At 35.8% G+C, this 21,882-nt stretch overlaps 2 protein-coding genes across 3 annotated transcripts in view; both read left to right on the top strand.

Moving 5' to 3' along the window:
- The first annotated feature begins 110 nt into the window (after positions 1-110).
- On the top strand, positions 111-1,598 carry LOC129919995 (probable chitinase 10). Of its 2 annotated transcripts, none has more exons than XM_056001144.1 (2): positions 111-241; positions 322-1,598. In XM_056001144.1, the coding sequence occupies exons 1-2, from the start codon at positions 235-237 to the stop codon at positions 1,563-1,565; spliced, it is 1,251 nt and encodes a 416-aa protein (XP_055857119.1). In that variant the 5' UTR covers positions 111-234; the 3' UTR covers positions 1,566-1,598. The 2 variants fall into 2 exon arrangements, with proteins under 2 accessions (XP_055857119.1, XP_055857118.1); XM_056001143.1 differs by having other exon boundaries at positions 147-259.
- A 541-nt stretch (positions 1,599-2,139) lies between these two features.
- The window catches only part of LOC129919365 (uncharacterized), a 31,257-nt gene continuing 11,514 nt past the window's right edge, over positions 2,140-21,882 (top strand). Inside the window, exons 1-9 of the mRNA XM_056000223.1 lie at positions 2,140-2,695; positions 2,775-2,845; positions 2,925-12,380; positions 12,451-12,621; positions 12,688-13,035; positions 13,164-13,394; positions 13,639-15,603; positions 15,793-16,003; positions 16,644-16,719. Of these exons, the coding sequence (XP_055856198.1) occupies positions 2,689-2,695; positions 2,775-2,845; positions 2,925-12,380; positions 12,451-12,621; positions 12,688-13,035; positions 13,164-13,394; positions 13,639-15,603; positions 15,793-16,003; positions 16,644-16,719 (12,536 nt within the window). The 5' untranslated portion in view covers positions 2,140-2,688. The remainder of the gene's footprint in view (positions 2,696-2,774; positions 2,846-2,924; positions 12,381-12,450; positions 12,622-12,687; positions 13,036-13,163; positions 13,395-13,638; positions 15,604-15,792; positions 16,004-16,643; positions 16,720-21,882) is intronic.

Genomic DNA, 21,882 nt, shown 5'->3' with positions numbered 1-21,882 from the left:
AGTTTCTGAAGTGGATTGTTCCTTTTCTTATATCTACAAAAACAATGCATTCTGTGCAATCTGATGTTTTCTAAATGTAATTGATTTTTGCTTTTAAGTTCTTGACCCTAATTTCATAAAAAAAAAACTGAAGTACTTCTGAAAGCAGTAAGCTTTCCTATAAATATCAGTAACCACACTCAATCGAATGAGTATAATTTGAGAAAATTCAAAAACAAAACTGTGAGTTTTTAAATGAAAGGTTGGTTCTGTTATACCTGTGCGTGCAGTGTTAACTTTGTGGATCATAAACTTAATATATTCCTTATTTCTATTTTTTAGTTTATATTTGGAAACTTATAACACTCTGCACAAGCTTATCTATAGCATTTGCAATTGAGCGATCAGTTTGGATGCCATCATGTTCCACATATATCGAAAATACTTTAATTCCACATCCCGGTGATTGTCGGAAATTCTTTGTATGCATTCATGGAACTGCAATTCCAGTCTCTTGTCCATATGGTTTAAATTGGAATCCAACATTGAACGAATGTTCAACTATATCTGCGTGTGAAAATGATGAACGTCGTAATAGAGTACCAAAATACAATCCACTTTGTCCACTTGATGAAAATCCAGCAAATCCCACACATCTACCGGATAAATATGATTGTAGAAAATTTTACGAATGCGAAAGTGGATTTGCATTTCAAATGATATGCCCAAATGGAGAGCACTGGAGTGTGGAACATGACAGTTGTAAGGAACCATCTTTGGCCAATTGTAAATACTCACAGAAAGCGATTGGAACTAGTCAACTGAATCATGCATGCCCATTAATAGATAATCCAAACAATCCAACGCTTCTTCCTCATCCAGAAGATTGTACAAAATTTTACAAGTGTTCATTTGGAAGAAGTTATATAGTTTCTTGTCCATTTGGATTACATTTCAACACCGATATAAGTCGCTGCGATAGTCCTTTCAAAGCCCAGTGTGTTCAGAAAAAACTTACAACATTGTCAACAACGGAAACACCACCAACACCTACCATCAAGACATCATCAACACCCCAAACAAATTTTAACACTGAACCTACGATCAACACATCACAAACCCAACCAAGTTCTACTACCAAACGAATTCCAAATCTTCCAATTTGCCCAGAAAACGGTGTCAAAAACTTTGGCATACCCGGACAATGTAATAAATATTTTGCTTGCAGTCAAGGCAAGCTCTATATGATGACTTGCCGTGCAGGACGTGAATGGAGTGAGATAGCAAGTGGATGTGTCAAATCATCTGTCGCTGGATGTTCAGTCGTAATAACGAATGGATTAAGTCTTAATATTTCAACAAGAAAACCAGTTAAACCCGTTTTATCTTCTAACACTCAGAAGCCATTAGAAGCTACAACTAGATCAACAAAGTGCAGTCAAGGTGTTGGATTTTTATCTCATCCAACAGATTGTCATAAGTTTTTCGTGTGTGATAATGGCAGGCCAGTTGAAATGTCATGTCCCAGTGGATTGTATTTCAGTCGATCAACTTCTAGCTGCCAATGGATAGATAGTGATTGTTAAATTTGTCTATGAATAAAAATTGATCGAACAACATTTTTTTTGAATATTTTATTTCAAAAAAGTATTAGTGATTTTCTAGGTTCTTACGTTCCACAAATTGAAAGTACGAGAAATACAGCCACGAAATAGTCACTCACAACTTAATAGATAAATGTCAAAAGCGCTGGACCCATTTAGAACTGAAGACACATATTTAAATGAGTTTCATTTTCCTCAATTAACATTAAATTCGATAATGTGGAGATGTGAAACGTAAGAATTATGTATTTATATGGTCCAATATACAACTATGTGTATGAATAAATGTTGTGGAACGTATGTTTCATGTCAGTTTAGTTCTATTTAATGAAAAATCAACACAATCCACAGAATTATTTAACATTATCACCCCTAGTGTAGAATTGTGGAACGTAATAATTCTGTAATTATTAGGTGTGACGAAATTTTGTGGAATGTATGTTTTAGCTTTTGAGTTCTATTTAACAACACTAACTACCTAACACATTTCACAATATTATTTAATATCAAAGACTCTCGTGTAGGATTGTGGAACTTAATAATAAATCATTTTTAATTGATATAATTTTACAATCAGGTGCATCCTACAAACAAAAATGTATTGATTGACTTTGACCTTGTACTTTTAGATATGAAATTTGATATCTATCAAAGCAACACACTGATACTGATCGACATCTATCACAATGGAATCTATTAAAAGTCATATCTAATTAGAGACAAAAATATGATCAATCAGACTTTTATCTCTTTAAATTTGATTGTAGAACAGAGCATGATAAAATACATTTAAGATCGACAAGAAAAACTTTGGTAGAACATTAATTTACCGATAAAAACTCGTTTATAGTTTCTCATAATTAGCACTTTACAAAAAAAAAGTGCCGCACTCCTTGTTTGACATAAAATTTTACCAAAAAATCAAAGATAACCTAATTGGGGTGTGGGTTTGTGCCATCTATTTGGAAATCATATAAAAGACCTCAAATAAGCAAAAATTGATGAGTCCCTCGAAATATACTCATAAGCGTACAACTAAGGAATATATAATAACTAAAATCGAATAGGATCCACGCAAAAGGAGTAATATTGAGAAACTAAGACAATGAGAGGTAGAAAAGTGTTTTTATTTTGTGAATTGTGAAACTTTTAACTCAAATGACATCCTGCAATTGTTGTTTTTCTTTACAGTTGTCATTTTAGCAACAGTTCTAGCTGTTGCACTCAGTGTTGACGCTAAAAAGTCAGTAGGAACTCGTAATGTGAGTATTCCCTTGGTTTGTGGATTGCATCTCGGAAGTTCTTATTTGTGCAAAAATCTATTGTTTTCCTTTTTTTTAGAATGTGTGCGTAAATCAAGAGGATGGGACATTTGTTGCTGACAGTAATTTATGTTCCAGTTTTTTTGTTTGTCACAATGAGCAGCCTGTTAGTCAAAATTGTGACCCAGGTAGTTATTTTGACACCAAACAACTTTACTGCGTTCCCGATACGAAAAATATTTGTAATCCAACTGAATGTGATGAAGATGGAGCATACTCAGTCCATCCAACTAACTGTTCACTTTTCAATGTTTGCAATGCGGGAAAACTTGTTGAACAATCGTGTGGAAAGGACAGTTATTTCGATAGCAAGGATTTGTTTTGCAAACCTGATGTGGATCACACGTGTTGGCCACCAATAACCACACCAGAACCTTGTACATGTGTTGGAAAGTATACAGAAGGTGAGCTGGTGAAAGATCCTGACAGCTGTCATTCGTACTATATATGCCACAATGGAGAGTTGGTAAAACAAACTTGTGGATATGGTAATTACTTTAGCAGTTCAACAAATAGATGTGAAAGAGATAATACCGGAGACTGCTGGGGCCAAGCTCATGCTCCTTGCACGGGAGGCTTGGCAGAGGGCGATTGGGTTTCCAAGAACTGTTCAGTGTATTTAGAATGCACTCAAGGAAAACTTGTGGAACACAACTGCGGATATCCATATGTCTTTGACAATTCGACCAAACAGTGTGTGGAAGATGTAAATAACGCGTGTTGGGAAGTATGTCCACCATGCTCTGACGGCTCCAAACAAGGTGATCTGGTTGGATCGGCTTACAATTGTAGCTCATATTTCCGCTGTGATAAAGGTGTATTGATTCCAGCTGATTGTGGTTTAGGTAACTACTTTGACAATAGCACCAAAAATTGTGTTCGAGATACAAACGGAGTGTGCTGCCCCCCCTGTCCAGACGGCTACAAAGAAGGTGAGTTTGTGCCAAGTAAAGATAATTGTTACTCCTTTGATGTTTGCATCAATGGGCAATTGGTAACTCAAAGTTGTGGAACTGGAAACTACTTTAACAAAGACAAATTGCAATGTGATAGAGACTATGATGGAATATGCTGGAAATGGAAATGCACCGAAGGCGAAAAGGTGCCAGATGAGACCAATTGTGGTTACGTTGTCTGCGAGAATGGAAAATTAAAGCCTAAGAAGTGTCAAGAAGGATATTATTTCGAAAGCAAGAGTAACAAATGTCTGCCTGATGTTAAGGGTATTTGCTGGTCGTGTCCGGAAGGCGATCGAGTGCCCGGTTCTAATTGTTCAGCCTACTTGGAATGCACTTTGGGAAAACTTGTAGAAATTAACTGTAAATATCAAGAGCTCTTCGACAATTCAACCAAACAATGTGTGGAAGATGTTGATAACAAATGTTGGGATAAAATATGTCCCCCTTGCCTTGATGGTGTGAACCAAGGTGATCTGGTTCCAGATCCTTCTGGTAATTGTAGCTCATTTTTAATCTGTGATCAAGGCGAACTAATTCCATCTGATTGTGGATATGGAAACTACTTTGACCAAAAAGCAGGCAACTGTGTTCGTGACCACGAAAATCTTTGTTGGGATAAAATATGTTCCCCTTGCAGTGATGGTGTGAACCAAGGTGATCTGGTTGTAGATCCTCGTGGTAATTGTAGCTCATTTTTAATCTGTGATCAAGGCGAACTAATTCCAGCTGATTGTGGATATGGAAACTACTTTGACCAAAAAGCAGGCAACTGTGTTCGTGACACCGAAAATCTTTGTTGGGATAAAATATGTCCCCCTTGCAGTGATGGTGTGAACCAAGGTGATCTGGTTGTAGATCCTCGTGGTAATTGTAGCTCATTTTTAATCTGTGATCAAGGCGAACTAATTCCAGCTGATTGTGGATATGGAAACTACTTTGACCATAAAGCACGCAACTGTGTTCGTGACACCGAAAATCTTTGTTGGGATAAAATATGTCCCCCTTGCAGTGATGGTGTGAACCAAGGTGATCTGGTTGTAGATCCTCGTGGTAATTGTAGCTCATTTTTAATCTGTGATCAAGGCGAACTAATTCCATCTGATTGTGGATATGGAAACTACTTTGACCAAAAAGCAGGCAACTGTGTTCGTGACACCGAAAATCTTTGTTGGGATAAAATATGTCCCCCTTGCCTTGATGGTGTGAACCAAGGTGATCTGGTTGTAGATCCTCGTGGTAATTGTAGCTCATTTTTAATCTGTGATCAAGGCGAACTAATTCCATCTGATTGTGGATATGGAAACTACTTTGACCAAAAAGCAGGCAACTGTGTTCGTGACACCGAAAATCTTTGTTGGCCATGTACTGAAGGGGAAAAGATCCCAGACGAAACAACCAATTGTGGTTACCTTGAGTGCAAGAAAGGAAAATATAAGCCTACCAAGTGTCAAGAAGGATATTATTTCGAAAGCAAGAGTAAAAAATGTCTGCCTGATGTTAAGGGTATTTGCTGGTCATGTCCTAGAGGTCTTAAGGAAGGCGATCGAGTGCCCAGTTCTAATTGTTCAGCCTACTTGGAATGCACTTTGGGAAAACTTGTAGAAATTAACTGTAAATATCAAGAGCTCTTCGACAATTCAACCAAACAATGTGTGAAAGATGTTGATAACAAATGTTGGGAATGTACTGAAGGGGAAAAGGTGCCAGATGAGACCAATTGTGGTTACGTTGTCTGCGAGAATGGAAAATTAAAGCCTAAGAAGTGTCAAGAAGGATATTATTTCGAAAGCAAGAGTAAAAAATGTCTGCCTGATGTTAAGGGTATTTGCTGGTCATGTCCTAGAGGTCTTAAGGAAGGCGATCGAGTGCCCAGTTCTAATTGTTCAGCCTACTTGGAATGCACTTTGGGAAAACTTGTAGAAATTAACTGTAAATATCAAGAGCTCTTCGACAATTCAACCAAACAATGTGTGAAAGATGTTGATAACAAATGTTGGGAATGTACTGAAGGGGAAAAGGTGCCAGATGAGACCAATTGTGGTTACGTTGTCTGCGAGAATGGAAAATTAAAGTCTAAGAAGTGTCAAGAAGGATATTATTTCGAAAGCAAGAGTAAAAAATGTCTGCCTGATGTTAAGGGTATTTGCTGGTCATGTCCTAGAGGTCTTAAGGAAGGCGATCGAGTGCCCAGTTCTAATTGTTCAGCCTACTTGGAATGCACTTTGGGAAAACTTGTAGAAATTAACTGTAAATATCAAGAGCTCTTCGACAATTCAACCAAACAATGTGTGAAAGATGTTGATAACAAATGTTGGGAATGTACTGAAGGGGAAAAGGTGCCAGATGAGACCAATTGTGGTTACGTTGTCTGCGAGAATGGAAAATTAAAGTCTAAGAAGTGTCAAGAAGGATATTATTTCGAAAGCAAGAGTAAAAAATGTCTGCCTGATGTTAAGGGTATTTGCTGGTCATGTCCCCCTTGCCGTGATGGTGTGAACCAAGGTGATCTGGTTGTAGATCCTCGTGGTAATTGTAGCTCATTTTTAATCTGTGATCAAGGCAAACTAATTCCATCTGATTGTGGATATGGAAACTACTTTGACCAAAAAGCAGGCAACTGTGTTCGTGACACCGAAAATCTTTGTTGGGATAAAATATGTCCCCCTTGTCGTGATGGTGTGAACCAAGGTGATCTGGTTGTAGATCCTTCTGGTAATTGTAGCTCATTTTTAATCTGTGATCAAGGCAAACTAATTCCATCTGATTGTGGATATGGAAACTACTTTGACCAAAAAGCAGGCAACTGTGTTCGTGACACCGAAAATCTTTGTTGGGATAAAATATGTCCCCCTTGCCGTGATGGTGTGAACCAAGGTGATCTGGTTGTAGATCCTCGTGGTAATTGTAGCTCATTTTTAATCTGTGATCAAGGCAAACTAATTCCATCTGATTGTGGATATGGAAACTACTTTGACCAAAAAGCAGGCAACTGTGTTCGTGACACCGAAAATCTTTGTTGGGATAAAATATGTCCCCCTTGTCGTGATGGTGTGAACCAAGGTGATCTGGTTGTAGATCCTTCTGGTAATTGTAGCTCATTTTTAATCTGTGATCAAGGCAAACTAATTCCATCTGATTGTGGATATGGAAACTACTTTGACCAAAAAGCAGGCAACTGTGTTCGTGACACCGAAAATCTTTGTTGGGATAAAATATGTCCCCCTTGCCGTGATGGTGTGAACCAAGGTGATCTGGTTGTAGATCCTCGTGGTAATTGTAGCTCATTTTTAATCTGTGATCAAGGCAAACTAATTCCATCTGATTGTGGATATGGAAACTACTTTGACCAAAAAGCAGGCAACTGTGTTCGTGACACCGAAAATCTTTGTTGGGATAAAATATGTCCCCCTTGTCGTGATGGTGTGAACCAAGGTGATCTGGTTGTAGATCCTTCTGGTAATTGTAGCTCATTTTTAATCTGTGATCAAGGCGAACTAATTCCATCTGATTGTGGATATGGAAACTACTTTGACCAAAAAGCAGGCAACTGTGTTCGTGACACCGAAAATCTTTGTTGGCCATGTACTGAAGGGGAAAAGATCCCAGACGAAACAACCAATTGTGGTTACCTTGAGTGCAAGAAAGGAAAATATAAGCCTACCAAGTGTCAAGAAGGATATTATTTCGAAAGCAAGAGTAAAAAATGTCTGCCTGATGTTAAGGGTATTTGCTGGTCATGTCCTAGAGGTCTTAAGGAAGGCGATCGAGTGCCCAGTTCTAATTGTTCAGCCTACTTGGAATGCACTTTGGGAAAACTTGTAGAAATTAACTGTAAATATCAAGAGCTCTTCGACAATTCAACCAAACAATGTGTGAAAGATGTTGATAACAAATGTTGGGAATGTACTGAAGGGGAAAAGGTGCCAGATGAGACCAATTGTGGTTACGTTGTCTGCGAGAATGGAAAATTAAAGCCTAAGAAGTGTCAAGAAGGATATTATTTCGAAAGCAAGAGTAAAAAATGTCTGCCTGATGTTAAGGGTATTTGCTGGTCATGTCCTAGAGGTCTTAAGGAAGGCGATCGAGTGCCCAGTTCTAATTGTTCAGCCTACTTGGAATGCACTTTGGGAAAACTTGTAGAAATTAACTGTAAATATCAAGAGCTCTTCGACAATTCAACCAAACAATGTGTGAAAGATGTTGATAACAAATGTTGGGAATGTACTGAAGGGGAAAAGGTGCCAGATGAGACCAATTGTGGTTACGTTGTCTGCGAGAATGGAAAATTAAAGTCTAAGAAGTGTCAAGAAGGATATTATTTCGAAAGCAAGAGTAAAAAATGTCTGCCTGATGTTAAGGGTATTTGCTGGTCATGTCCCCCTTGCCGTGATGGTGTGAACCAAGGTGATCTGGTTGTAGATCCTCGTGGTAATTGTAGCTCATTTTTAATCTGTGATCAAGGCAAACTAATTCCATCTGATTGTGGATATGGAAACTACTTTGACCAAAAAGCAGGCAACTGTGTTCGTGACACTGAAAATCTTTGTTGGGATAAAATATGTCCCCCTTGTCGTGATGGTGTGAACCAAGGTGATCTGGTTGTAGATCCTTCTGGTAATTGTAGCTCATTTTTAATCTGTGATCAAGGCAAACTAATTCCATCTGATTGTGGATATGGAAACTACTTTGACCAAAAAGCAGGCAACTGTGTTCGTGACACCGAAAATCTTTGTTGGGATAAAATATGTCCTCCTTGCCCTGGAGGTTACGAACAAGGTGATCTGGTTGGACCCGGTTTTAATTGTAGCTCATATTTCCGCTGTGATAAAGGTGAATTAATTCCAGATGATTGTGGTGTCGGTAACTACTTTGACGGGCATAACTGTGTCCGTGATACAAAAGAAACTTGCTGGAAGAATGATAAGCCTTGTGTATGTTCTGGAGGCTATGAGGATGGTCAATTTGTGCCACATCCAGATGAATGTTATCTATTCTATATATGCTACAATGGTGAACTTATCAAACAATCGTGTGGATACGGAAACTATTTCGACGCTCCATCACAAAGTTGTATTTTAGATACAACTGGAAAGTGTTGGTCGTCATCTTCATCGTCTAGTTCAACTCAATCTACAACCAGTTCTTCAACAACTTCTACGAAAAAGACAAGTTCCAGCACAACACCGAAAATAACAACTGCGACGTCTTCAACAACTAAGTCAACAAAACCAACTACAACCAGTTCATCAACAACATCTACTACAAAGACAACATCGTCCACAACACCGAAAACAACAACATCAACAACTACTACTTCAACAACAACGGAATCATGTGAATGTCCCGGTGGTTATAAGGATGGACAATTAGTCCCCCATCCTAGTGATTGTGCCAAGTTCTACATTTGCTACAATGGCGAGTTGCAAGAAGAAAATTGTGGAAGAGGAAACTATTTCGATGCTTCTACTGAAAGCTGTGTTTTGGATAGAGATGGAATCTGTCATTCGTCGTCATCTTCTTCTTCGTCATCAAGTTCAACCAAATCTACAAAACCAACTACAACTAGTTCATCAACAACATCTACTACCACCACAACTCCAACTACGACATCTTCAACTACTAAGTCTACAAAACCAACGACAACCAGTTCTTCAACAACATCTACTACAAAGACAACTACGTCAACAACACCTAGAACAACAACATCAACTACTAAGTCAACTCCAACGACGACAGCTTCAACTACAACGGAATCATGTGAATGTCCCGGTGGTTATAAGGATGGAGATTTGCTCCCTCATCCTAGTGATTGTTCCAAGTTCTACATTTGCTTCAACGGCGAGATGAAGGAAGAAAATTGTGGAAGAGGAAACTATTTTGATGATTCCACTAAAAGCTGTGTTTTTGATAGAGATGGAATCTGTCATTCGTCATCGTCTTCTTCTTCATCGTCAAGTTCAACCAAATCTTCAACCAGTTCCTCAACAAAATCTACTACCACCACAACTTCGTCCACAACACCTAAGACAACAACATCAACTACGAAGTCAACTCCAACCACGACATCTTCAACTACAACGGAATCATGTGAATGTCCCGGTGGTTATAAGGATGGAGATTTGCTCCCTCATCCTAGTGATTGTTCCAAGTTCTACATTTGCTTCAACGGCGAGATGAAGGAAGAAAATTGTGGAAGAGGAAACTATTTTGATGATTCCACTAAAAGCTGTGTTTTTGATAGAGAGGGAATCTGTCATTCGTCATCGTCTTCTTCTTCATCGTCAAGTTCAACCAAATCTTCAACCAGTTCCTCAACAAAATCTACTACCACCACAACTTCGTCCACAACACCTAAGACAACAACATCAACTACGAAGTCAACTCCAACCACGACATCTTCAACTACAACGGAATCATGTGAATGTACCGGTGGTTATAAGGACGGACAATTAGTACCTCATCCTAGTGATTGTTCCAAGTTCTACATTTGCTTCAACGGCGAGATGAAGGAAGAAAATTGTGGAAGAGGAAACTATTTTGATGATTCCACTAAAAGCTGTGTTTTTGATAGAGATGGAATATGTCATTCGTCATCGTCTTCTTCTTCATCGTCAAGTTCAACCAAATCTTCAACCAGTTCCTCAACAAAATCTACTACAACCACAACTTCGTCCACAACACCTAAGACAACAACATCAACTACGAAGTCAACTCCAACCACGACATCTTCAACTACAACGGAATCATGTGAATGTACCGGTGGTTATAAGGACGGACAATTAGTACCTCATCCTAGTGATTGTGCCAAATTCTACATTTGCTACAATGGCAAGTTGCAGGAAGAAAATTGTGGAAGAGGAAACTATTTCGATGCTTCAACTGAAAGCTGTGTTTTGGATAAAGATGGAATCTGTCATTCGTCGTCATCTTCTTCTTCGTCATCAAGTTCTACCAAATCTTCAACCAGTTCCTCAACAACATCTACTTCAACGACCACATCGTCCACAACACCTAAGACAACAACATCAACAACTACTAAGTCAACTCCAACCACAACACCTTCAACCACGACACCTGAGACAACAACATCTTCAACAACAAGTTCTACAACAACACCAACTGAATCGTGTGACTGTCCTGATGGTTCTAAAGATGGCGAATTTATCCCTCACCCTACAGACTGCTCAAAGTTCCGCATTTGCCATCAAGGAAATCTAACTGAAATTTCATGTGGAAAAGGAAACTATTTCAATAGTACAACAAAGAGCTGCACACTAGATACAGAAGGAATATGTGGGTCCAAACCCGAACCATGTGTTTGTCCCAATCACTTAAAGGAAGGTCAGTTCATGGCTGATCCAGAATCTTGTTATAAGTACTTTATATGCTTGAGTGGAGTTCTTGTACCAGGTAACTGTGGAACAAATAATTACTTCAACAATGTTTCTAAGTCATGTCAACCCGACACTACCCATGAATGCTGGGATAAACCTACCGAACCATGTGTCTGTCCTAATGGAATGCAGGAAGGAGACCGCGTAGATAATCCAGATTCTTGTTACAAGTACTTCACTTGCACCCAGGGTAATCTTACTGATGGCAATTGTGGAACTGGAAACTATTTCAACAACGATACTAAAACCTGTGAACGCGATACAAACAATTGCTGTTGGCCCTGTACCAACGGTGAGATGATCGCTGATATTGAAGAATGCGATAAATTCTCAATATGTAATGATGGTAAATTCGTTGAGCAACAATGTGGAACTGGATATTATTTCGACATATATCAAAATTACTGCGTCCGTGACGTCAATGGAACATGTTGGAAAGTACAGCCCCCAAGCAATACCTGCCAAGGAGCCAAGGACGGAACTCGTCTACCTGATCCAGCAGCATGTGAGAAATACTTCGTATGTGAGAATAACAAACCGATTTCACACGAATGTGGCATGGGAAATCTATTCAATACCACCACTCTTTCATGTGTTCATGATACATGCGGTGAATGTTGGACGAAAATACCCAACGCCTGCGCCAACCAACCAACTGGTACATTTTTGCCTGATGCAGATCACTGTGATCAATTTTTAGTTTGCAACGAAAACCATGCCATACTTCAGCAATGTGGAAGTGGCAATTGGTTTAATCCTAAATCAAAACTTTGCGAACAAGATCTGTATGCCGAATGTATTAATATTTGTCAAAATACTGAAGGCACTGTACAATTACCCCATCCCAATTGCAATCAATTTTATCTTTGTACCAATGGGCTAACTAAGGCTGTTCGTACCTGTCCAAAGGGCACAAACTACGATGCATTACTGGGAATTTGTCTAGCTTCGGCGACATGTGAAGAAAACTTATGTTCCACATCACCTAATGGCGTTAGTTTTCCAGTTCGAAATGACCCTTCAAGTTTCTACTCATGCTACAATAAGAAACCTGTAAAGCTTAGCTGTCCCGGTGGAACATCATTTGATTCAGAACGTTTAATATGCATGCCTGATGCAGGAGTAAGTATTTAATTAAAAAATAATGCAATTCAAATTTTCTAAAACTCAAATATTTTTTTAATTATTTTAGCTTTGTATTGGACAAAAGAATGGCTTTACAACTGCCTCCCAGAAAAATCCAAACGCATACTATGTTTGCAAGGACAGTGCCGCAATTTTCGAACAATGCCCAGCCCATACAGTATTTGATGAAAGCAAGAGAATCTGTGTACATGCTTTGCGTAAACGAGTTGTCAATAATGTATGTCAATCATTTTTGAAAAAAAACAAAGATTGTCAAATGCATTGTTTTTTTTTATTATTATAGATTTGTTCAACCGAAACTGACGGAACTATGTTGTCGACGAATGTTTGTAATAAGTTCCATCTTTGTTTGGACGGAGAGAGTGTTGAACAAAATTGTGGAGCCTACGCCTCCTTCAATCCTAAGCTTGGTTCATGTGTTTTTAATGCAACTTGTTTCAATCCAAAAGAGATGTGTGGCAAATCAAGTGATATTGAAAAGTTCGCTGACTCTCGAGATGAAACTTCGTATATAACTTGCAAACGAGGCTTGGCAACCATGGAAAAATGTCCCAAAAATACAATTTACAGCCAAGATATCGGAGGTTGTGTATCAAAGCAGATGACAATTCAAAAGAAAGAACTTACTGAGGTAAATTTTTGTAATAAATATCTCTACAAAGTAATGATAACGAAACTCTCCAAAAGCATTTTTTTCGCTGCTATCAAAACACTATAGCTCGAAAATCTTTTAATAAAAAATCAATTTTTTTTTTGTAGATGTGCAGAGAAGTTCCAGATAAAACTATTCACCCTGCCTTAGATTGTCGCAAGTTCTACATTTGCAACAACCGCGTTGCCATTTTACAACAATGTGCCATTGACCAATTGTTCAATATGACAACTGGAACTTGTCAAGCCGATACCAAACGTCAATGTTGGATGCGAAGTGAAACTCTGCGAAAGAGTAACTTCTTGAGAATGATCGATGATAGTGATGATTATAAAATAGTAAGAAAAACATTTTAATGAAAAATTATAACGAAACATAAAAAAAAAAACTATGCAATAAAATTAAAAGAAAATTAAAATCCTAAAAGCGAAGTTCAGTATTTTTATTTTTTGTATTTCGTTTTCATTTATTCTTTATCAACTTCGTCTGTTTGGCATAATATTCGATAAAAATATTGAATTTCGCCAGAGGAATCCAATCCAAATATTGCAATGCACTCGTGACAATTTAACTCTTTGACAGGTCTGTCAGGAGTGTCAAAAACGACATGAAACGAAAAGCCGTTCTGTGGAGAATGTTTTTTTTCACAAACATTCCACCGCATTATTGAAAAGTAAAAGATCCACAGGATGCTCTTCAGCAAATGCGTCTCTCGTTCGGCAGTCAGACAACTCATGCAGCACATTCATTAATTGCGAAGATGATCAATGGAAATTGAGAAGTTGTCCTTTGGGAAAATACTTTAATGTTAAACTAGAAACTTGTACAAATGACAATAGCGTTTGTGGAATTCATCAGCAAATTGAAGTTTTCGAAAATAATTCTTGTATTTCAAACGAAATCAAATCGAATAATATGAATTGTGGATCGTATTACTTTTGCTTTGAAGGAAAATGGAAATATGGTTACTGTGACGAAGGGCACTATTTTAATAAGACTTTAAAAGCTTGTATGCAAGATAGTGCTGGTGAATGTGCAAATGACATCAAGCAGCAAAGTAATAGAAGATTCAATCCAAACAACTGCACTGCATTCGAAATATTCCTTAACAATGAATGGTTATCACTGCATTGTCCTGCAGGTTTTTATTATGACATTTCAACGAGAAAATGTCTTCTCAATAGTGGAGAATGCTCCATTGATGGTTTAATGCGTCAAAGTTGTATTGAAAAAACATTACAACCAAGTTTTAAGAACTTATCAGAATTTTACCAATGTTACAAAAACCAGTGGCATCAAGAAAGTTGCATGAACAACTTTCTGTTCAATGCAAGTCTCCAAAAATGTGAATCTTCAAAAAATACAAATAATACAACACATATTTCGAAGTGGAACATTTTCACTTGTGCGGCTAATCAGGAAAATGGTTCGTATTTCGAACATGAAACTGACTGCACAATGTTTTATATTTGTGACGATGGAATTCGTATAGATGGTGCTTGTAGCAAGGGAAGATATTTTGACAGAAAAACTCAACGTTGCCAGGATGATAATAAAGTATGCAATGATAAGATGATGACATATGAAAGCATCTGTCAAAATGGATCGGTTTATAGAAATTCTGACAATTGCTCAACATTCTACACATGTATTAATGGATCAGCAGTAATGACAGCATGTGCACGTGGAGAGTATTTTGATGCTGCATTGGGTATTTGTCAAACTGACATAACCAAGTGCACTGAAAAACGTCATTGCGATGACCCCAATAAAAGGCAGTTCCCACATGAAACTTATTGCAGTATCTACTACACTTGCATTGGTATCAAATTAATTCCCATTGCATGTGAAGAAAATCACTTTTTCGACTCCGTATTAAACAAATGTGTACCTGACATTGAGCATATTTGTATCGATGGTTATTTCACATATAAAAACACCACCAACGATGTCATAGTAAACGATCTTATTTCTTGTATTGGACGACAAGGAGACATTATGCCAGATCAAAAGAGCTGCAACAAGTTTTATGTATGCATAAATGAACAACTTCGACATGACAAGTGTTTTGATGGGGAATTTTTTGACATCGTCATGAACAGTTGTATTCCGAAAATGTCAAATGATACTAAGAACTGTCAAAATGCCACTGAAACAACAATGAAATGCTCGACTGGTGATAGTGAAATTAATTATGCCGATCATACTGATTGTAGAAAATACTACCAGTGTAACGATGCTGAAGTAATTTCGAAAAAATGTCGAAATGGAGAGAGTTTTGACAATTTATTAGGATTTTGTAGACAAAATGATGGAACATGTTTGATTGAAAATGGCCAAAGAGTTGGCGCATGTGCTGGTAAACATGGCAAATTTATTCCAGATATTGATAATTGCCTGCAGTATTTTACTTGTATTAATGGACAAAAAATTTTGAAAACATGCAAAATTGGAGAGTATTTTGACAAATCAACGAGTAAATGTGAAAAGGATTTAAATGGAACATGTTCTGTTTTAGAGGATCAAATGAAAAATGTAATAGACCTTGTAAGTTAAATTTAGTATAATATCTAACAGATTCGTTTCTTTGGAGTCGGTAGACTTACCTACTAACCAAACTTTTTTTTCAATCTTCCTGCTTAATGTTTGACATTTCAATTGAATGAACAAACTCTTATGTCAAATGAGAGTAAGAAACCTGTAATGCATTTTTTAATACAATTATTTTTATTTCAGAATTGTGATGATTTGGAAGAATTGGTTTTTTATCCAAACATTTTAGACGACTGCAAGTCTTTCTTCCAATGTGTGAACTCAACATCAAAAGTACACAGATGTCCTAACGATTTTCTTTATAACATGGAAATAGGAGGTTGTGATTGGAAGGAAAACGTAAACTGTTCTCATTATCTGAATCATCAACAGACAAATAATGATCTCGAAACTTAACATTATTCATAAACACTAGTAACAAAATAAATTATTTGCACGTTACATCGTTTGAACTGTTTTTTCATTAAGCTGCGTCCATATTAGGTTTATCAATACTTGTTTTTTTTTATTGTGGACTAGTATGCTACTCTTCCACACTCTTAATTAAGTGTGGACGTGTCATTGTTGATGTTGAATATCAGTGAAATGTCATTTTTGAACTCAGTTGTCATTTAACTGTCAAAACTTGAAAACCAATTCGCACTCATCGTAACATTCTTTTATCTTTACCGATTTCAATCGTGTTGCGTACGGGTCAACAGAATTTAAGCAGCGCTTCCTCTAGCGATCAACGTCCACATTTACTACACTTTCTTGATCAAGCGTGTTGATCATCCCAAATCAACATAATGTAGACGCAGCTTTAAACAAACATTAATTTGACCACTCCAAAAAGAGTGTCCCACAACAAACAAGAATTCTGTAGAACCTTACAGGTGCTTCTGAAGCTTCTGTGAAGCGTTACAGAAGAAAAATATAAACAAGTCGCAAACGTCACCGTTTAATAGTTGATTTTTTCATGAATTAATGTTATTATAACTGGATAAAATAAAATTCTACCAATAACCAATTATTTTTTGTTTTTCTAATTTTAGCTCAATCTAAAAATAAACTACCAAAATACGTTTGTATCTTAACTGCCTTGAAGCATTTACCCAATTTGGAATGGCGGTAAATCTATTTTTAAATTAACTTAAGAAAACCCATACTCAAAGTTCAATTACTCAATTAAATCCAATAATTCAGTACGAACATTCTAAGGAAGAACCTTTTCAAATTAACTTTACGTTTTAACTTCAAAAAAAAAATCAAATCTACACGAAACGGATTGCAAATACACCCTACGCCTATGCGTGTTGTACTTTTTATGTAATACTTACTTCATGATATAAGTTTGTTAAGTGTCGAAAATAGCATTTTCGATAGTTAGGAAAGCGTCACTAGCACTGAATGAATTAATTGGCGGGAAGACCTTTCTCACAAACTAATGCTTACAATTCAAAATGATGTTTGCCTATAGACGATGTAGTTACGTTTTGGAATGACAATATATTCTAAGCATATCGTCATTGTTGAATCGTATTTTTTTTTTTTTTTTTTGTTATTTTGTCTATTTGTAAAATGTTTTGACCATCGTATGGTTACCATGGATGATTTCTGGAAAGAGACACATATTTTAGAGAGACAATAAACCATGTGTGATTTTCATGAATGTGCATTTTAAATTAACTGATGTGGGGAAAAAATATCTATGTGGATTGGAATGGAATAAAACGTCATAAACAATTCTTCAACCCTATTTCCTTTGCTTTGGAATTAGAGCTTCACATTTTTTTCTTTATATTTGAAAGAGGAAATCAGTAACTGATTTTATTTATAGGTACCTTATATGGAACGCATTCATTTGTTTTTTTAAACTTGATACTAATCTCTCGTGAAATGAAATTCGAACAAGTTCCACAAAATATTACGATACATAAGGTAACATAAATATTACGATACATAAGGTAAGTGCAACTACCATTTTATGTTGATCAACATTGTTTTTTTTTTTCAATTGCTGATCCTTCACATTCCTAATAAAGCGAGGACGTTGTCTAGCATGCTACTTTTCCACCTCCACACTCTCAGTTTAATGTTGAAGTGACATTGTTGATTTTGAATGTCAGTGAAATGTCATTTTTAAATCCAACTTAATAAACTTAAGACTAAAGGTTTGACCATCACACCGAAAAAGTTTGCGGTAGCAGTACGTCACACACGTCATGAAACAAAAAGAATACGATCCATATCATGGTTTAAGAAAAGAGTGTATCATCACGCACAGAAAGTATGTACCGAGAACTGATGAAAGAAAAAAAGATGGCTTCCTAACTTTTTGTACTGAAATTGTTTTTGTTTGTCTTGGAAATTGTTGCTGCTTTTGACTTTGACAAACCAAACGTCATAAACTTACGACGCCACCTTGCAAATGAAAACGCTAATGATACTAACGTCTCTCATTATACCATGATCCACATCCATTCTCATTCCAAAATCTTATTCCTTGTCTTAGAAATAACCTTGTCATTATTTAAAAAAAAAAATTCTAGGTACCAGCAAAAAAAATGATAAAAGTACTGTTATCACTAATGTGAATTAAGCATTACTTTTCATTTTTGTTGTTGTGTAGAAAGTGGCTAGCCACTTGCATGTCAAAAATCGCAACAATTGATCTGTCAAATTACCTACCAATTACCATGCAAAATTAAAATGCAAGTTGCCAAGCAAGTAGGTACCTACTTAAAATGTAAATGTGTTGTAGTTAATTTCTACTTGCTTTGCACAACTTGAGCGTTTGGTCGTGGACTGTTTGTCTCTAGAGAGTTAAAATTTACTTTTTGACAAGAATGTCATAGTGATCTTAGCACTATCTAGTTTTCATAACTGTTTTGTTTGTTATGGTGTGAACCTATTAAGTGAATTTGTGTAAGTGGGAAGTGCTGCGTCCACAGACTCTTTCTTTTTGTGAATGCAATATATTCAAAATACACTTTCCAATATCAATTAGGGGAAATACGATAGAAGTTCAATACAATCTCACATGTGTGGATAAGTCCTATTGTCCTGGAAGAGTAATTCTCACTAGTTAATGGAGAGTTTTTGACATTTTTGGATTATTCCGAAACGAACCGTTGCGTTGCGAACATTGTAGAGTATTTGAAATATTATCGGGTTATATACCATTATAATAGCAATTAAATGTTAGGAATGTGAATAACAACAACAACAAAGACCATACAATTTAACAAAGGATTATTGAAAAACGAATATTGATTTATATTTATGTGAAAAGTGTGTGAATTTTTAAAAAAGAAAAAAAAGGGTTTTGAAAATTCCTTAAATGCATAAATGTGAGTGCGTTATAAAATGTGAATCGAATAAATAAAAATAAGAAATAAATGTGTTATACATTTCAAATGCAGATTGAACAGAAATTTAATTGGATATCAATATTTCCCAGACACAATTTAGAATTGCCAGGTGTGTTAACCAATTAAAAATCCATTCTGACATACATTACTTCTTTTTTGTTCAAGTTCAATTGAGTTTTTTTTTTTCTATTGCTACGTGTATATTTTAAACGCAGAAAAAAAAAATATTGAAAATATAACTTACTTGCATTATATATTGAATATTAACTACATATCTTTGGTAGTTAAAATAGTTTTGAATTGAAAACTACTACATGCAACACTCGTTATATTAAATGCAACGCTATCACTGTGGTGATTAACAGGTGGTGGTTATCGATCTATAAATTACATTTTTTTTCTTTTAAATTAAATCTGCATGCAGATTAAAGTATTATAATTAATATATCGTTTTAGCTTCATCGCAAAAGTTACTATCTTGAAAACGAGTCAGTTATTAAAATATTAAAGTAGGTTCTTACTATCAATAGGATTCCGTGAAAAAAATGTACTAGAGTAAAGCTAGCAAAAACCGCGTTTTTGACCTGTTAATATTCAAGTATTTCAAAAATCTTACGTGCCAGTGCAATTTTGACTTTGGATTGGAATCACGAAAATTCATTAGAAAAGTGTAGTTTGGTTCAAGGCCGATTTTTGTTGTAGTTGAGTGCTATTATATATTTGTCATTCACTTTTTAATTTGCAAGTTTATAACAGATTTTAGTGTAAAAAATAAACGAATCATTTCTTATGGTTTTCGTTCAGTCGAATGGAAAGGGAGAGAGTGAAACCTGCACTGCAATTAGCATACGCTCTATTCCTACTATATAGTTGGGTCTCAACTCTTAATGTGTAACTCGTTTAAGGCTACAAAAATGCAGCTTTTTCTTTGGACCCTAGTTAAATAAATGCAATTGTTAATTGAGTTGTGTGTATTCCAACATGATGCAAAAAATAAACAACCCACCCACTCGAACATTAAAAATATCAAAATACCTATACTATGCCTACTTTTAACGGAACTTAGAGACTCGAAGATAGTGGTTTAATTGGGATTTTCGAGTTTATTTTCCGGTTCATCTTATCAAAAACATTGGTCTTAACTAAATCTAAAGGGGAAAATACATTTTTTTGACAGCTATGTAACAAAATTCGTAGTAGATTGTGTCAAATATGGAATGATGGCATTAGCCCTGTTCCATTGGAGGTGGTAGTTTACTCGTGAGTAGAAATCTAGTACAACAACTACACATTCCTATCTCCTCGAGTAGAAGATCATGTGTTAATTCTAGTACTAGATCTACTCATGAGTAAACTATACCACCTGCAATGGAACAGGGCTATTAATTGCGATCCTTTGGATGTAGAAATCTATTAAATCAACTACACATTCCTAATTATCCTGCAAAACAGTCCCTATTACTACTCAAAAGTAGATTTTCTAGTACATTTACTATCATGGTGCTCTAGTACAGTTCCATAGAAAATCGCAAATAAAGTACCTAATGATAAATGAACCGGGCTACTGTAGGAACATGAAGTTCCATAATAACGCTATTTTCTTGCGTTATTTTGAAAACGATGTGATTACACACACTATTTTTATTAAATCACTATTATTACCAGTTTAGTTAACAAACAATTGTTTTATTTTATCAAACCTACCATAAACACCTATATGTCGTGCTAAAAAAAAATGGTCATGCTAAAAATAAATAACATGGAAATGCCATTAAGATTTTTTGTCCATTAAAATTTATAAGTAGAATAATGGTTCAAAGAGATCAAGGATTTCTATTAAAAAAAAAAACAAATAGATTTAAATTTTACATATTTAATCAAGATTAGAGAGCAGCTAACAACTAACAGACGACGGCGATGAAACAAAAATGTCAAGTTTTACCAAAAGATGTAACGTTAGTTAAAACACTGTTAAACACCAAGTTATACAGAATACAATGTAATATGATCAGATGTTCGTCATCCTTACTCTTTCTGTTTTTGTGACGTCATCTGTATCAATCAAATTTTTGAAGTGAAAACTTCTTTAGTATCGTAGTGATTTGAAACAAGATGAAACGAAAACGCGACACGACTTCAACTTGTTATAACTTTTTTGTTTTAATAGATAGATGAATGAAATTTGTAGGTATTGTAGGTAAATAAATAAATTATAATTGTACAAAATTTCAATTAATTTCATATTCAAAGTTCGGAGATAACGGTAAAAAGATGTTCTTTTCCAACACACGTTATATCTTTTGATCTAGTGCACATACAAATTTGATTTAACTTTAATACGCATGCTGATAACATTACCTTTTATTTGATATATCACACATAACGTTACGTGCTCTACAAGTTACACAATCTTAAATTAAAAAAAATTTAAAAACACCTCAAAACACCTGTGAAGATCTGTTGGCGATGACCAGCTACCAGTGTAGGAAGTACCGTAATCTCAGTCTGGAAATTCGACATGGTTGACTTTAAAAAATTCTAACTTCTCTTGTAGACATCTTTGAAATAAGGTTTATGCATCATTATGCAAGGTGAAACAATAAGCTTTCACATGGTATAAAATTTTGTATAGGTTGTCAAACAAAAAAATTGATTAAATAGCATGAGAACAAAAAATTAAATGTTTTTTTTGCTTTTTGGATGAAATTTCATCGAGTTTAAAAAATTCTAGCTCTTTTTGTAGATGTCTCAAAGACCTGATCGATATATATATTTTGGGCTAAGACAATAAGCTTTCAGATAATATAAAATTTATATAGGTTGTCATATAAAAACATGGATTTGAAGGTGATAGAATAAAAATAGGTAGATTTTTTCTATTTTTTGTTTTTGCAAGAAAAATGATTTTTTTAAGGTTTCA

Source organism: Episyrphus balteatus, chromosome 4, assembly GCF_945859705.1.
Source record: "Episyrphus balteatus chromosome 4, idEpiBalt1.1, whole genome shotgun sequence".
Lineage (NCBI taxonomy): Eukaryota > Metazoa > Arthropoda > Insecta > Diptera > Syrphidae > Episyrphus > Episyrphus balteatus.
This window is presented reverse-complemented; position numbering and strand designations above follow the sequence as displayed.